This window comes from Cyphellophora europaea (genome assembly GCF_000365145.1).
Source record: "Cyphellophora europaea CBS 101466 unplaced genomic scaffold supercont1.17, whole genome shotgun sequence".
Taxonomy (NCBI): Eukaryota; Fungi; Ascomycota; class Eurotiomycetes; order Chaetothyriales; family Cyphellophoraceae; genus Cyphellophora; species Cyphellophora europaea.
In genome coordinates, this window is record NW_008481805.1 from 93481 (window position 1) to 110455 (window position 16975).

At 53.9% G+C, this 16975-nt stretch overlaps 7 protein-coding genes across 7 annotated transcripts; 1 reads left to right on the forward strand and 6 right to left on the reverse strand.

The window, feature by feature from the left end:
- Positions 1-107: 107 nt before the first annotated feature.
- Positions 108-1124, reverse strand: HMPREF1541_11124 (uncharacterized protein; the record flags this gene model as incomplete). Its single annotated transcript, XM_008715793.1, has 1 exon — positions 108-1124. The coding sequence occupies one exon, from the start codon at positions 1122-1124 to the stop codon at positions 108-110; it is 1017 nt and encodes a 338-aa protein (XP_008714015.1).
- Positions 1125-1504: 380 nt separating this feature from the next.
- Positions 1505-2471, reverse strand: HMPREF1541_11125 (uncharacterized protein; the record flags this gene model as incomplete). Its single annotated transcript, XM_008715794.1, has 2 exons — positions 1505-2388; positions 2435-2471. The coding sequence occupies 2 exons, from the start codon at positions 2469-2471 to the stop codon at positions 1505-1507; spliced, it is 921 nt and encodes a 306-aa protein (XP_008714016.1).
- A 376-nt stretch (positions 2472-2847) lies between these two features.
- Positions 2848-3232, forward strand: HMPREF1541_11126 (uncharacterized protein; the record flags this gene model as incomplete). The annotated part of the gene is made up of 2 exons (XM_008715795.1): positions 2848-2974; positions 3042-3232. The coding sequence occupies 2 exons, from the start codon at positions 2848-2850 to the stop codon at positions 3230-3232; spliced, it is 318 nt and encodes a 105-aa protein (XP_008714017.1).
- A 1201-nt stretch (positions 3233-4433) lies between these two features.
- HMPREF1541_11127 (uncharacterized protein) lies at positions 4434-6177 on the reverse strand (the record flags this gene model as incomplete). Its single annotated transcript, XM_008715796.1, has 2 exons — positions 4434-5971; positions 6021-6177. 2 exons carry the CDS (start codon positions 6175-6177, stop codon positions 4434-4436), a joined length of 1695 nt encoding a protein of 564 aa, XP_008714018.1.
- A 225-nt stretch (positions 6178-6402) lies between these two features.
- On the reverse strand, positions 6403-7590 carry HMPREF1541_11128 (uncharacterized protein; the record flags this gene model as incomplete). The annotated part of the gene is made up of 1 exon (XM_008715797.1): positions 6403-7590. The coding sequence occupies one exon, from the start codon at positions 7588-7590 to the stop codon at positions 6403-6405; it is 1188 nt and encodes a 395-aa protein (XP_008714019.1).
- A 1819-nt stretch (positions 7591-9409) lies between these two features.
- HMPREF1541_11129 (uncharacterized protein) lies at positions 9410-11199 on the reverse strand (the record flags this gene model as incomplete). The annotated part of the gene is made up of 3 exons (XM_008715798.1): positions 9410-10615; positions 10685-10886; positions 10937-11199. 3 exons carry the CDS (start codon positions 11197-11199, stop codon positions 9410-9412), a joined length of 1671 nt encoding a protein of 556 aa, XP_008714020.1.
- Positions 11200-15285: 4086 nt separating this feature from the next.
- HMPREF1541_11130 (uncharacterized protein) lies at positions 15286-16854 on the reverse strand (the record flags this gene model as incomplete). The annotated part of the gene is made up of 1 exon (XM_008715799.1): positions 15286-16854. The coding sequence occupies one exon, from the start codon at positions 16852-16854 to the stop codon at positions 15286-15288; it is 1569 nt and encodes a 522-aa protein (XP_008714021.1).
- Between the last annotated feature and the right edge of the window lie 121 nt (positions 16855-16975).

Below are 16975 nucleotides of genomic sequence, written 5' to 3' on the forward strand. Positions count from 1 at the left end.
CCGGCGCGCAGGGGCATTCTGCAGTCTCGCTAGAGGGCGTCTATAAGCGCTCATTCGTATAGTAATACATGATACAGTGTTGTGGTCAACTCCCGAGCGAATGACCCTCAACCATCCAATTTCTTGACCTCTTTCTGCCACCTTGCAAAGTAGTCGGCCATTTCTTTGTCACAGTCCCTATTTTCAGAGAAATCGCAATTCTTCAGATTCACCACGAAATCCCCAGGCTGCCACTTGGCATCGTGTCGCCTTTTGACACCGTCTACGCCTTCCCGCTCGCCGTACGCGAAGTTGTACGAATTCAAGACTCTCTGTTCGACCAGGGCCAATTTGGCTAGAATCGTCGGATGCCACTGCACAATGTGCTCGAGGGCATGCTGTTCCGCTTTCTGAAAAGCGTATGATCGATAGAGAGGGTCGAACCAGGAGTCTAAGAAGAACAACGCCCAATTGTCTGGCTCGCCAGTTTGTGCGTCTGCAGGGTTATTGCGGAGAATGAGAGAGGTGGGCGCCAGATTGTCCATATCTTGCGAAAGAATGAGATGTACGTCTGCTGGTCTCAGATGTGAGAAGGTGTGGATGACGCTGTCCGGTGGTACGACCGGCACATCCTTCTGCATCAATGAGGTCAGATTAGAGAAGACATGCGATGAAAGCGACAGCGAGGGATTCGTAATCAGGCTGTAGGCTGAAAGCGACCACACGTAGGTAGTGGTTGGGTGTAAAGTGAGCGCTTGACGAAGCGCAGGAACGAGGGCCCAGGAGGCCGGAGATGGCGAAACAAGCGCATCATACGTCGACACGTTTGTAAAGAAGTTTGTGTATCCGTGACGAGAGGCATAATCCTCGCGGTTTTTTCTGACCAACTCCATGAACGGCTGCGACATGATGGCTTCGTTGAACACGGTGACAAGGAGCACAGATGGATTAGGCTCGATCTCGGTTGGGGCGACATAGGGAGAAGAGAACAGCCAGCCACAGATGAGATACAGCGTCAGGATTCCCATGACAATGTAGCCGAGCAGTTGAAGCTGCCGCCGCCGGTGCGAGGCATTGTTCAGGGCTGCGGCTCGAGCGAACGGTGGTGGTTGGGAGGTTTTTCGGGGAGGAAGTGCGAACTGCATCTTGTCCGAGCGGCGCTATCGCAAAATCATGTTCTGGACGCAGATAAATGGCGGTTGGACCTCAGGATTGTCCGAACAGGTGGTCGTGTCCAGGCAAAGGCACCGCACTGCAGTTGACGGAGTGAATTGTCACGAACGAACAGAACAGTTTGGCTGAAAGCGGTTAGGCCCGCCCTGTCGATCCCCTCGACGCCACAAGCGACGAGACATGTGATGGAGGCACAAGCGCAATTGATTTTATCTCAACGGAGCGCTGCATTTCATTTACTCGAGCATTTGGTTGTGTTGTCTCTCGTGTCTATGTACGTTGGCTCGGCACGTGCGACTATTGATTTAAGCTGCAGTGTTCCTACCGGCTCGGGGAAGAAACCCATACATGCTCACCATATGCCGGGCAGCATCGTGTACCGCTTCTTATGGTACTTGTCGCCGAACTCCTTGCGATAGCGTCGCTCTTTTTTGCTCGCCCATGCTGCCATTTGTCCGCCAGCAGCCACGGTGAAGAAAAGGACTGACCAATTGAGTCCACTTATTAGATATACTCCGATCCAGGAAATGATCTCGGTGAGATAGTTGGGACAGGTCACCAGGTCGAAGAGCCAGCCTTGCGGAATGCCACGCTCACCACCACCGGCACTTCTCAAATCTCGCAGGGTTAGATGTGTCGACAGATTCCCCATCTCACCCAGTCCGTACAACGCAAGGCCAGTAGCCAGGAGGATCTGGTTCGTTGGACCTGCCGCCGATGATGCTGGTGCATACAGCCAATACGCCATGTTGACTCCTGAGAGGATCCAGTAGTGCGCAGAGTTCTTGAAGACATTGCGGACCGGCATGGTTGCGGCGGAAAAGCGGTGGACGAACAGGGTTTCGAACTCTCTCTTGAGAAAGTGTGCCAGAATCGCTACCAACACCGTCTTCTGCATCTGCGAGGCTTCATATGCTGGCCCTTTGTAGATGTACGGTGCGAGCATATAGATCAGCGGGTGGATCAGGACTGGGCCAATATATTCAATGACGAAGACGGTTTGCCAGCCGATTTGTGGTCCCAGATCTTTAACATAGACCGTGCTTTGGTCTCGGAGGCCTGTGCTGTGAACTGTGCCATCTCTAACATTTGCGACCAGACTCCCATCCGAGCCCTTGGTGACGCGCAGTTGGTGCACGCTGTACTTGCTTTGCTTGGCCAAGACAGCGTACAGGTCGGCACATTTTGCACCGGCTGGGAGTTCAACGGTCTCTGGTAGCGACTTGATTGGTTTGCCTGGCAATGGTCAGTAGGGTTGACCAAGTGCGTTGTGCGAGCTTACCTCGCGGCCGGATCTGGAGGGTGATGGGTTTCGACATTGGCAAAGGCTAGCTAAACGTAGAGATGGCAGTACAATAACGACTAATGGAAAACTTGAGCTGTTGAGAATAACAGACAGTGTCGTGTACGCTTCAAGAAGTTGGATCTGGAGTCAGCAACTGCAGCGCGAGATATCAACGTTGCGAGGGAAAACTACCGCGGCACGGCGAAACAAAGCTCCGTATGGCCGTCCCGGCAGCCAGCAATTTTGTTGCTCCTGGCTTCACGTCCTGCATCCTTCGGTCTTTGCGCCTATCGTCTTTGATCTTCTTGCCACAGCTGGTCCTTCCATCTCAGCAGTCCTTGTTCAGGGCCAGGCCCGCAGCTCGGAGCCAATCTACTAGCAATCCCATCCCAATCTCGTTGCGAGCAGCCATGCCTCCCAAAGGTCTATCAACCGCGGCCAATCCGATCCGGCTTCAGTCGGTGAAGAAGCTCAAGATCATGCGGCCGCAAGTACAAGAGACCAGCCAGTGTACTGGTCCAATGTCTGCCATGCTGAGTATGTCTGGCCCGTGTCTTCGGGGCGCGATTTCCGCACCGTGTAGATTGACTGACGATGCTTCTAGCCTGTTGGGCATCATCAGCCTCTCAAACCGCTCAAGGCGCCCTATCGTGCATGGCCCTGGAGCAAGCCCTACGCGAATGCATGGATTTCAACAAGAGGCAACAACCGAAGAAGAACGACATCAATTACCACCTACAGAGATTGTACCCGAAGATTAGTGGTCCGAAGAAGAGGCAGGGCGTCCTGAAATGATCGTACAATCCACGACTGGTTGAAAGAGAAGGTTTGACCAGTACTGTATCACTTCAGAGAGACATCCTGAGACAGTCCCGAAGGCGACCCGTGGCCGGCTCCTGATCAGGCTCATGGTCCATTAGCACCGGCAGTGAGAACCTCATACAGGATATGTAACAAGACTTCGTCGAGGCCGGCACGACTACGAGACATGCGGTCCTCATGGAAGACGACATCCGCAAGGCGCTGACATTCTTACAAAGGCAATATCCGTGTCGGAATGCAGGCGACTCCAATACGAGCACCATATCCGGATATACGCGAGGTATGGAGTGTTACGAAGGATGTTTTGTTGGAACCCATTGTTTGTATAGATACGCCACAACAAAATAGCGACGAGTGAGCTAGCCTGACTCTTTATACAACGTTCATGTCTCACCTCCTTATAACCTTAAAAGGTGCAGAGCCGATGCTGCTCCGTGAAGCCTCGGGATCAATGGTCCGCTCCGCCAGCCTGCGGTTGTATCTGCCCTGTGTTGCTTGCACCTTCCTGCTGGATTGAATATTCACGAGGAGACAGCTTTGCAGGTCCCTCTCCATGCTGACCAAATTCGCGTTACCGCCTGTATTCGCCCTTCTGTCGCGCACCTGCGATTTGTTGGGTCACCCAGCGTGCCTGCTCTCATGCATGGCATCGGGATCGCCCCCGAGCCCATATGCCCCAGAAGCTGGTGGCACATCATCGTCCCCCTTTTTCTCGTTCGGCCAGTGTACATTGGCCATCGCTGGCAGCTGCAGAGCTCCAAGCCCAAGCTGGCCAAGATCGCACCCTGTCAAGGTCGGTGAGCATGCCGTTGACACTAGGTGACGATGCTACTCACCGTGACAGCAATTGCATTGCAGCTAGAGAAGTGAGAGACACTCTAATCGAGGACCTGTGCATCGGCCCAGCCCGTTATGTGGCAGAAAATGGTGACTGTGCCTGGAACACGACCATGGTTGCAAGCGTGCGCCAAAGCTAGCGGAGTAGAGTGCTGCCTCGTCACATGTACTTGACAAAAATGCACCGCGAATACGGGGTACGAAGTTCTAGTCCGCGCATACTGAGGAGAATGAGACTAGACTCCAGCAGTCTGTTCAAATTAACACTTGTAGAACTAACGGCTGCCTCGTTGCCTAGGCAGTAAATATCTTGGCACTTGCACCGACCATTCTTCTATCAATCTACAATGCCACCTCCCGCTTTCGTCTTCTCCCACCTCCATGCCCGCCATTCCCGACCGTTCCACAAAAGCCACACCAAAACCACTCCCAGCGCCACCATCTGGGCCCCACCACAGACCACAAACGCCCACCCAACACCCAAACCCTTGATCATCGGCCCCACAACGCTCGTGCCCCCCGCGGCGACCAAACACCTCGCCAGATTCAAACTCGCGCTCGCCGCCGCACTGCCGCTCGGCTTCCCTTTCCCCACGCCGCTGGGTTCAGCCTGCGGCTCCGAAAACACATCCACGAAATACACCATGATCGCACTCTGGGCCGCGATGGCCGTCCAGCCCGTCACGAACGTGGCCGCAATAGGCACGGCAATGTGCACCGCGTAGTGGACCGTCCAGCCGAAGATGATGATGGAGATTGTCTGCGCGAGGGAGAAGAGGGGCAGCAGACGTAGGCGGGCGCGCTTCAGCTGCTGCTGAGACTGGGATTGCTCGTGGCTTGGGTTCTGAGGCCCGTGGTGGACTGAGTTGGTCTCGTCGACCGCGCAGGAATCAGGTTGGCTTGCCGGCTGTCGAGCAGCGGCCTCTTGTTCAAGGTCCACAGATTGAATTGACCGGGGCTCACTGGTAGGGGTGGCGTGTGTCTTACCCTGGGCGCGGCGATAGTCGGCGTCGAGGATCTTGCCGGTCAGAATCGTGCCGATTATACAGCCCGCTCCGTTGGCTAGGAAAGTCAGCCCGATCTTCCGCTCGGAGAGACTGTAGGTGGACGCGAACAGGGTTGCCATTGCGGTGATGCTCATCTGCCAGACAGCATAGTGGATGGCGAGGAAGAACAATAGCGCCATAGCCCGCTTATCGACGAGGATCCTGAATGGGGTGGTCAGGTCTATACGTTGCCGAGCTGCCGGAGTCGAGGTTTCGGAGCTATAAGGCGTTTTGGTGGTTTTCTGGTAGTACTCCAGGGGGAAGCCCAGGAGAAAGCTGTTACGTCCGCTGGGAAGGCGACTCCCGTTCGCTACGACAGAGCGTAGAGTCTCTGGGAAGAGGAGGATTAGAAAGAGCACAAACGATCCGCCATAGATGGCTAGGAACCAGAAGACGGACTTCCAGCCCAAGGAATCGGCAAGCAGGCCGCCAATGACGGGTCCGATGGCAACCGGTACCAGGAGTCCAGCTTGGAAGAACCCCATGAAGCCGCCACGCTCGGCGCGAGTAGTGACATCCCCGATCACGCCCGAGCCGATGGCTATGGTGCTGGCGCTGCCGGTGCTTTGCAGGCATCGCAGCACGAGGAGCGTCGCGTATGTAGAAGTTAGGGCAAGGCCGATGCAGGCGCCGAGGAAGACAATGAAGGTCCCGAGGTAGGCGGTGCGTCGACCTTTGACATCAGAGATGGGCCCCCATAGACTGGGAGCGAAGGCTTGAAATATCAAGTAGGACGTTACTGTGAGGTTGATGAGCTCGGTGGAGACTGAAAGGTCGTGCGCTATGTTCGGGATGGCGGGAAAGTAGATGTTTGAAGCGAAGCCGGAGACTACAGCATTAGCATCATCAAGCATTATCAGGTTTCAGAAAAGGCTCACAGGTTGCAGCGACAGAAGCAATCGCTATGATCAAAGCCTTTTGTCGTTTGTCGAAGATGCTGTATGGTTCTGAGGTTTGCTTGGGAGATGTTGCTTTAGGTAAGGATTGCACAGATGCACTGCGCATTTGAGTAGACTGGTTGCGTTCCGTCGTCATTGGAAGTTCATGTCCACTTCTTGATAAATATCTGGGACACAGCGAGGTGCAAAGAGCAGTATCTATAGTACACTGCATGCAGGGTAGGGTTCGGAGTCGAGCATCAAGCGAGCGCGCAATGTGGTTAGTGTTTTCTATACGGGAGAGTGATTGGATGGCTCACCGGAGTTGAGAAGACCCTGCCTCTGAACTCCGCAGCCGCGGTACCGAATATTAGGTAAGTCTTCAACCGCCATGAGTACAGCTCGTGACCGCGTACATCATCGTCCCGTACTCATCAACATCTTCTAACCATCGATCAACCCTGCTTCGCCTGTTGTTGATACCGGCTTCATCGAGGTCAGGAGGTATTGGCCAGAGTTCATCGATTCGAAGACCTACGTCGGGCCATTCTACCAAGGCACGGTTGTAAGCGTGCTCCCAAGTTTGTCTTGTCTGTGCATACCACAATGATCGTGCAGATGGTGCAGGCAGTCCTGTCAGCTCCGTCCCAATGAATGTAGGCAGTCCTTCCTGCGACGAGAGTAGGCTGTCAAACAAATACATTGTGTAGAGGGTTCGACGCTTGGCTTCGGCGATACACCACGACTCCCAGACCGGCCGGGCATGACCTAGCTCTTCCGGGCATACCAGACCCTGTCGGGCGGTTGCAGAAGCAAGTTCCTGTATATTTATCATGGCCTGGCGTAGAAGTGCGCTGGAACCTGAGCTAAAGTGAAAGAATACAATCATGGAGTAGAGTAGATAAGCCTGGAACGCTGCCAGGAGAAACACATGATCACACGTTCCTCTCCATTCATACAGCTTGTCCATTTCCCGCTGTAGAACATCCATCAGCGAGCTTTCACTTCCAGCTGAAGGGTTATCGCACATTCGAACCAGACTTAGGCAGGTTGCGAGTGGAGAAGGCATGTTGGTGGCGAGCGCTTGCGAGAAGTGAATGAAGGGAGGTAATGCTTTGCCTTTGATCGCCATACCGGTGTATGCCTTGAGGATACGATGTATCAGAGTGGATATGCTCGCCGGGTAGTTCTTCGGTTTCTGTTGAGGTGTGGGGATGTATGCGTTTAGCCATCGGTTGCGGATCCCGTCCGCATCTATCGGACACAGAAGAGCGGTACTGGCCGAGCCGACCGCAGGTGAGGCAGTCGGAAGCGTTTCTATTGCAATATCGTGTTCGAGATCAGGCACTGCAACGCTGGAAGTAGCGTGGACCGCATCCAAGGATACATTGGTGAGATCAGCTTCGTGGCTCCTGTCGGACGGCGGCAATCCGGCGTACGAGCACTCGATGGCCTTTTGCGAACACCTCTTGCAAATCTTCGACCCAAACAGTCGGTCGCACTTTGTTTTGGTTCTGATACACTGTTGGCACGCCTTCTGGCGAGTTACAGCGTAGCGAGACGATTTCATGATGAGAGTGCATCTCCGAGAGCGCAATGGCCATATTGGTCTATCGTGACCCGTGGACAAGGCATCTAATCACAGCGCATGGGCAGCAAGGAGTTGGAGCCTATTGCCGAGTCTCTGACGTTTCGCTGCTGCCAGGTGCGAGACGCTATGACGGACAGAAGATGATGAAGTTCTCTTGGCCTTGAACCTCCGGAGTACAGATACTCCGAGGCCGACTCAACGGCCCTTCTCACCTAAATTGTCTGCCTTCTCTTCATCAGCTTCCTCTGTTGTGCATATACTGTAGCTAGCTTCTTTAGGCCGTGACGGCTCAACGATGCGAGACTGGCTTTAAGATGCATGTCTGCTCTTCACAATCTGTGTCTAATTCTCGATACCAGCGCCGATCCCAACTGATAACTGATGCAATGACGCCTCGGAGCTCATCCTCCGCTCCGAAAGTTGGGATATCCCTCGTTAATCTTTGGGTCCTTTCGGACACGCCTACAACCTCGCCACTACTACTTGGCGTCTGTAGGAACCGAGATTTCACTCCCTGCCGTTATCCTAACACTTCCACCCTCATCCTAACGTTGAGTTCTACGATCTACAAAATCGACCTGATCTGGCACTGGTGTATGAAGTACATGACCTACTAGCGCAGAGCACGATATAAGAGCCATTGAACCTCGCAGGCCGGTATATTTGCTTTCATGGCGTCGTCAGAACGCCATGTGCACCCCCTTCAGAACGCCGAGTTCTGGGGGCTAGGTGCTCATCCTCCATCCCTGGTGCCTTGCAGCGCTAGAGCGCTACGCCGTCCATAATGACCCAACGAGGAATACTGCTCTCGCTTAACAATTATATTGGCGAACGAGTCCCCGAGTTTTATGCCGGCATTTGTTTTTGGTGCCGCCACACTAACCCCCTGTTTGGCAAGCGAAAGTCGTGTCGATCTTGCGCGTGCTAACAATGACTAGCGTTTATATTCCCTTATTCTTTGGGCGTACCGCGGCTATGTGATCCGCGAGGGAGTAATGCGCTCGATCAGCGGACGTGTTGACGCGGATGCGGGCCCCTCTTACCGAGCAGGCTGTTTCCATAAACCTTCGCCATCGACGATCACGACAGTTGCGTGAGCTCTGTTTGAGCTTGGGCGTCGTAAGCTATGAATATGTTTACAACGAATGCAGGACTCGGCTGCCGTTCAGCATGCAGTGCCAATCGTCCCTGGAACGATGGGAGCGATGGTTTCAAATGCAAAGGCATTTCTTTGGTTGTAATTGGGTCTCGCTTTTAGTCATTCCTGCGTGACACCCAGCCCGAGTGAGTGCTGCGTTAACTATATAGTACATAAGACGGCAATTCTTGCGTTAGGTAGGGAGTAATAGTGCTATGTGCCAAGTGTAGTAGTGGTGGCGGTGGTTGTAGTACCACTCGTAGTCGTAGCAATTGTACACATCCTGTCATTGTGTGGATCATATCTGGTCCTTGTGCGTGTGAGCAGCGGCGTGACTCTTCACTGACAGGGTGCCTCGAGTGAAACCTCGTATCGTGTGCGACTTTTGATAGATTAGGGTATCGTTGATCATGCGCTGGTGCCGTTGAATATATGGTATGGTATCCTGTGATCGAATTGGTAGCTGTTGCTGATCGAATCTGCGGTTGCAGTAACGAGGCCAGCCAATGATTCCGTTCGTTGGGGGCGGAGCTGTTGCGTGGCGTGGCGACGGCGCGGCCTGATGGGTGTCCGGTCGCTTGAAAGTGCTGATATACGCCGAGCTGAAGATCCCCATTTTAGAGGACGGTCTGTACGCGCATCTTCATCCTCCTCGCGATGTCAGCCTCGGTCCGACGCACCAGCATAAGCACTCCCTTGTCGACTATGCCCACGGCTCAGTGCTTGGCTCTGGAAGCTAGCATGGCTAGCATAACTCCTCTGGCTGCCTCTCGTGCCACTGTAACTCCGAGTCAACTGGAGCTGCGACTGTGGCAGCGAGTTGATGGGAGACCGAGGCCCAGGCAGGTTGCCCCAATCGAATTGACTCCTCCCCTGTTTGACCATGCGACCTTTGGCGTCGAGACTCATCACAATGTCAGCTCTCTCACGATTGACCTCACTGTCAGCCTCACTGATCCTGCTGGGGCCGCGATGCTGCTGTGGCTCTTCATCGATGTTGTTCCATCTGACGCTTGTTGGACTGAGCGGGTATGGATCCCTCCCCACTCCGGTCCCCACCCTCTCATCCTGACTCCCAAGCGCCTCCATCTTGACTCCTTCTGCCTCGCGGCTACTGCGTCTCCGAGCCGTACAACAGCAAGCGCCCACCACGTTGCTCCATAGCGCACGACACGCCACCCAGCTTGTTACAACGTAAATAATCAGATTCCAGAATCCTTGCAGTGGCAGCACGAGGCTGCTCGCAAAGTCTAGTGCGAATGGGCTGACCTGTCCGTCGTTGTTGACAAGTGTGTATAGTCTGTTGATGCTCGAAGGTACCCAGGTGACGATGAGCGCAATGAAGAACAAGCACGCGGTGTAGCAGTAAGAAAGGGTGGCGCGGTTGGCGTCCACGGCCTTAGAGCCACTCGACTGGGGGCCTGAGGCGCGACGATGGTGAATTGTGGTATTGACGGGAGTCCCAGGAAGGGTTGCCTGGGCGGAGAAGCGCTCTGAGGCGGAAATAGAGGTGAAACGCGAATGCTGGTTTGACGGATGTGGCGTCGTAGGTGACAATGGTGCTTGCGAGGTGGTGCTGCGGGCGTAGCTTAGGGGGCGTGTCGAGCTTAGGGAACGTCCATGCTTGTGATGAGGTACTTGTGAGACAACATTGACCTCGTAGGTGGGGCGAGACTTCGAATCGCGTTGTGGCTGCGTAGGGGCTGCTACTTTGAGATCGAGGCTCAGTAGCGAGCGCCGCCAGCGGAAGACGACGAAGCCTACTTTGATGTAGATAACGATGTCGATGATGATTATGATCCAGATCGGTCCGTAGAAGCAAGCGATGCGTAGGGCGTTCCATTTAGAGGATATCCAACACCACAGCTTGGTAACAATAAGTCAGTGATGCAGATTTGTATGGACTGACCAGGGAGCAACTAAAAAGAGACTTACATTCGCAGAGCCGTAGACCTTGCCTTTCTCAACGGTATCGATGAAGAGGAACACAAAGGCGGGAATGAAGGGCAGGCCATAGCAGAGGGCAAGGTAGCGCCATTCGAGCTTGCGCAGTGACGAGGAGTCGTATTGCTTGAAGAACGCAAGGTAGACATTGCAGGCCATGGCGAAGGTGAAGAGGGCGTCAGCTGGCATGAACCTGGCAGAAGTTAGTCGAGCGGACGAGGCTGTCGAGAAAGTCCACTTTACCATTGTATGAGGAAGGCTTGAAATTGGCAGAGAGGTCCGTCGATCTCGCGTTTGATGCCCTCCCTGCTGATGAGGGTTGCGACATTGGCGAAGAGATTCCCCCATGACGCGTAGAAGACAAGTCGGTTGATGGGCTTACGGAAGCTGCTGTCGAAGAGGAAAGTAAATATGATAAAGGCAGCTCCTATAACGGAGAAGACTGAGGCCACCCTCTCTGCGGTCTCGATGGCAGAGGCCTCATCTGGGGGCATGCTAGCAGCCATGTTGAGAAGAAGGTAAAGTGCGATGCGAGCGCATCGCAACTGATACGTTGAGGCAGCAACAAATCCGTGAGACCGGGAGTGAATGGGATCAGTCACCACTTTTAAGGGCTCGATGTGGCAATCTTCGTTTGGTGGCACTCACCCCATGCTCGGCCTTGTGGAAACTCTCGAAGTCGAAGCGAGCATGGATGGGGAAAGCATTTTGAGTCTTTGAGAGCAGGGGTTGGTGCTTCTGGTCCCGGCAACCCGTATTTGGGGAAAGCAATCCATTGCGCTCGGGATCCGCGGGCCGTTTGGTAGCACAATTGAGCGTCGTGTCGAGAAAGGAGGAATCTGGGGGTGGAACCAGGTGTTGCTTTGGGATAGCTCGTATATGGACTGAGGGGCGGAAGCCAATGGTCCGCGCAAGCCAAGTGTCCTCGACCTGCATTAGCGGTCAAAGTAGCAATTGTTCCAGTCTCGATACAATCTAGACCAAACCCAAATTCGAGGCATGCGCAGTCCATCCTCCGTCTAGGCACATTTCAGAAGCGATCGTCGCAATAAAGTGCTGAAGATTGTTGCGGCGGCCGTTGTTCCCGCTCTTCACGACCTGAGCTAGAATTATCTCAGAAATTCACGATAAATCGCCGGAATCAATTAGGCAGTAGCCCATTTCTTTGACAGATGGGCGCGCTCGCGCATCAGAGTCGGCGTGCAAGCCTTGCAGCTGTTTGAAGGTGTCAGTCAGCCGTGCAACATGGTCGTGCCAAAGTTGCACGACCTTGGGTCGTTTAGCTGCACGAGCGACGGACCTGTGCGTTTGCCTCACCTCCGCAGGGGTCCTTGATGACAACTCTCTACGTGATGGGCCAGGCGTCCCGCAAGGAATTTACCTCTTGAAGATCGCTAGCGCAGGGACGAGCAAATCACAAGGCGGGGGCCCCTGGTCGATGCCCAGGACTCTACCCCATGCCGAGGCTTGAACACGAGGCCATTGTTCTCTGCTTGTCGCAATATGCGGGGAGCATCCATGCATGTGAATATTCGATGAAGGACTTGTTGCTGTCGAATGCGGCTGAACGCACCGGTGGACATTCGGGCCTGGCAGGACAGAACCCAGCGCTCCCCACAGTCCAGTGACGGCGACTTCGCGAAAAACACAACGATGTTTGCAAAGACAGACGGAAGTGTTCGGGCCGCACGGCGCAAGCCGAGTCCTTCCCCAGCTTTGATTACGTTGCCCTTTGTCTGTTGTGCATCGTATAGCGAGTACGTTTGTGGCGAATTTGGCTGCTCGCTTCTAGCAGACCTTGAATTCAGCCTTCTGACGTTGTTTCCGTGTAGGCCATCCACTCATCAACCATCACTTGCTCCCGCCAAAGCAGCTGCTCAAACGCCGGGCCGACACCCTTGGGCTGGCGCGACAAGCAAACGAGCACTCGATACTCGAAGGATTCGAGTTCTTGTCCACAATAGTGGAGGATAATATCCATTCATCTCAACACTCTGTCCTAGCTTAATGTGGAAGAGCGTCCATGGGGAGGGAACGGATACCCTCGCCTGCGAGCATTAGAAGCATACTACAGCCACGTTGAGGCTACTACCAGACACGCTAGACGCAAAAGCTGCAAAGTAATCCTCGTCTAGGAAGCTAGGCTGCCTTCGTAACGATGTCATTGCCTGCCAGATATCAGGTGACGCCACCCTTGGCCTTGTTAGAGGATCCTGGAAGCTCAAGGCCCGTGCATCGTCAATCGCTATATGCGACACTTAAGGCTGGGAGGGCGGGGCTGCCAGTATGACGGATAACGGACAGCCTCCGCCTGCCCCATTGCCGATCATTGTACCATTGCTCAGGCTAGGGCTTATCCTCCAACACGCCAAATGACGATCAGCTCCATGATGCAGCCCTTCATCGTCGAGCCCTTGCGGCTTGCGCACTCATTATCGACAAACTTAAACCGTTGCAGCTGGCGCCTGGCCATGGCTTTGTCGCTGGAACAGACCACTTCTGATCAAGAGTCTCCAGGGTACATTCTCGCCACCAAAATCTCCGCTCAATGTGCGATCATTGCGAGACTCGGCCGTGGACCGCATCCAGCGAGCACACTCTCACTCAAGAGCATACTGCTCTGGAGGCGCAATGAGCCGCTTTTCTCAAGCATCGCAGTTGACGGGCTAAGCACTGGTAAGCACATTCACACGCGATGCATACCTGTGCCATCGATCGGTGACGACGATGAGTGAGCAACTGCAGGTCACATACTATCTTCAAGTTATATTCAATCTTGTGACTTTCGCAGTCATGTTCGGCCGTGTACACATTTTATTTCATATCATCGTCATCATTATGGCTCATTCATCGTCAATCCGAAAACGCCGTGGATGCATCATTATCGTAAAGTGGTGAAGTGTTTTCCACGGCCCTGGTCTGACTCAACCAATTGAGACTTCGATTCATTTTGTGAACTCATCCCATCCTGTACTGTGCCGCTGATCATCGCTGTGAAGTATCTACAGCTCCAGTAGGTCATTCAACACAACGTGCCGGGCCAGAACCCCATGTTTAGATAGCAGCTCAGCTCGCAAAGCCAACCCGCAGAAGCGACTCGATCACGTGATTATGACGACCCCGCGGTACCTACCCCGCCTCCGTCGAGACTGACGAGGAGGTCGGCGAGCGTCTAGGGTAATGCTAGGGCAGTAGCCACAGTCGTGGCAGTGATGAGAGTATCCGTCAAATGACAGAGACAAAGCCCATATCGGTCAAGGGCTGGCGTAACAGGGCACAAGGCATATCGATGTCAAACCGATCCGAAGCTGTAACACTGGACAGCAACGAGGCACCCAGGATGCAGGATCTCACACTCGAAATCTTGTACCACATCTTCTCCTTCTCCTCTGGTGAAGACCTGGATATCGGGCTGTTTCTGACCTCCAAATCAATGGCTCAGAAGCTGGCCGGACACCATCTCATCCGTCTAATACAAATCTTTTTGACACGCCATGAACTCCTGACGCTCTATCCAGAAGATGAAATGATCCGAGATGGGGCATCTCCGGCAGCCTTGGCTTGCCTCTTGGACGAAACTGATGACCGGGAAAGACCGGGAAGCTGTTTGGCCATATGGGCGGTCTGGTGCAACGAGCGTTTCGTCAAAGCCGCACAGCTCGCTGCCATCAAGAGACTTCTCATGACATATTGGGACCCACTGCTGCTCCGAGATAGACAGCCCATCAGCAAAATTTCGCATGCCGACCTCTGGCGAAGGCTGGAAGGGGCAGGCAGCGAGAAGCAGCCGGCGACAACTGATGAGTTGTTGATGTCACGAGCCGATGCGGTCGATGGACGTTACTCATGGGTACGCATTATCATTTGGCCGGACTCCGGACGGATTTCTGTTCGTGACCAGCTTTACAATCAGAGATTCGTGATTTCGATTCCTTTGATGCCGGCATTCCTGACTTGGAAGAAGCAGTGGGCTGCGAAGGAGGCTTTTTCTTTGGTTTTGGTTTAACCTGATCAGCCCAGCGAACGGCCATCCCGTACGACAGGTCATCCATGTCGGACCGAGGAATGGGCGGCGGGGTACGAGCTCGCTTTTCCGGCAGCTTTCAGTGAAGAAGCGCCTGGTATGAGCGTAGACAGGCTGCACAAGGATCGAGCCGAGCTGCAGCGGGATTGAGCGCGTCGAAAGCGCTCAAGATTGGGCAGGCCTGGCCATGGCTTAAGATAACAGTCAGGACAGAGTGGTACGAAGTGATTGATTGTAGTTCACTTTAGAATCGTTGGTGCACAGCGGCAGGTCGGAAGTGTCCAATGGAGGGGCTGGAAGATGGCGTGCTCAGGGAGTTCTTGGCGTTGAAGTCCTGCAAGGCTCTGACTCTCTCGGACAAGGCTGGTGCCATGTATGTGCATTGGCATGTAACCGTGTCCGCAGAGTTTGATGCAGAGATGCGTCAAATGGAATACGGCGAAGCTGTTCGTAATTTTAGGACATGTCTCGAAATGGTACTATCACTGTCTTGGCCCTGAATCCGAGACGCCTGTGCAAACCCTGTCCCGATGCCGTACTGAAGTATCTACATGCAATATCTCCGGATCTATCTCACAAGTCGCGAGGACGTCGCAACGCCAATCGCCTCGACACTGAAACCCAGCCGTTCTAATGCAGCAACATCAACAGTATTTCGTCCATCAAACACGTACATGGGTTTGTCCATAATGTCGGCCACACGAGCCCAGTCAATCTTCGCCGTCTTCATCGTTTTCAGAGTAGCAAGGTCGGTTGTGGAGCTGCTGGTGGACATGTGTCCGTTCTGCTCCAGAGCCGGCCCATTGTAAGAGCCGTTGCGAGTGGGGATGGGTGTTGATGGGGCAGTCTTGTTCACCTTGTTGCTGAACATGTCCCACTCCGTTAAAATGACAACACCGTGAGCGTCCTGGCATGCGTCGTATGCATTGTCACAAATTGAGACACGATCGTCGTCCATAGTGAGACGCAGATCAGACATGATCTGTTCAGGCCGCACCTGTGGATCGAAGATGTGGACATTGGCGTTTTCAGCCAGCAAGGCATTGCAGACATCGATGGCTGGGCTCTCGCGGGTGTCACCGGTGTCCTTCTTGTAGGCAAAGCCAAGCACGGCGATCTTCTTGTTGAAGAGCGTGCTGTGCATTGAGTTGACAATGCGTCGCACGAAGCGATCTTTCTGGTACTCGTTCACTGCAATTACGCCCTGCCAGTATGCGGCCACCTCGGGCAGATTCAGGCTCTCGGAGATGTAGACGAGATTGAGAATGTCCTTCTTGAAGCAACTACCACCGAACCCAACCGATGCATTCATCATCTTAGGGCCAATGCGGCTGTCGAGGCCGACGGCGTATGCGACATCCTGGATATTGGCATTCACCGCCTCGCATATCGACGATAGAGAGTTGATGCTGGAGATGCGCTGAGCAAGCATTGCATTGGCAGCAAGCTTGGATAATTCGGATGACCACAGATTCATCGTGATGAGCTTTTCCCGTGGGATCCAGTTGGCATAGACGTCAACGAGCGATTCGGCCGCGGCATATCCGGCTTCAGTATCCAAACTGCCAATGAGGATCCGATCGGGGTGTAACAAGTTCTTGATTGCGGTACCCTCGGCCAGGAACTCGGGATTCGACAAAACCTCGAAGCTTGCTCCCGGTTGCGCATTGGCAGCGAGTATGTCCCGCATGATGTCGGCAGTTCCACATGGCACCGTGCTCTTCTCAACAACGATAGTGTCCCTCTCAGCTGCCTTGGCGACCCGGCGGGTGGCTGCCTCAAGCCATCCAAGGTCGGAAGCCTTCCCAGCACCGAGACCTGTTCTCTTGGTTGGAGTATTCACGCCAATGAATACAATGTCTGCTTCTCTGATCTTCTCATCGATCTTTGTGGAGAAGAAAAGGTTTGATTTGCGCGTCGGAGAACCATCGCGGGCGGGCTGGACGAGCTGAAAGAGGTTGGGTTCGTAGACAGGAAGGTTGTCGGAATTCCACGCTTCTATTCTGCGAGCATCGATGTCGACGACGGTAACGTTGAGATGGGGAGCCTTGTTGGCTATAACTGCGGCGCTGGGGCCGCCCTTGAGAAAGTCAGTGGGCGGTGTCAACTCTCCAACGGCCGGAAACGCATACCACATAGCCCGCGCCGATGCAGCAAATATTCTTTATTTCCCGTTTCCGTTTTAGGCTTGGTTGCGTCATTGCTGCGGGCGCTGCACAATGCTATACGAGGTACAAATTGCTGTGAGTAGCTCAAGT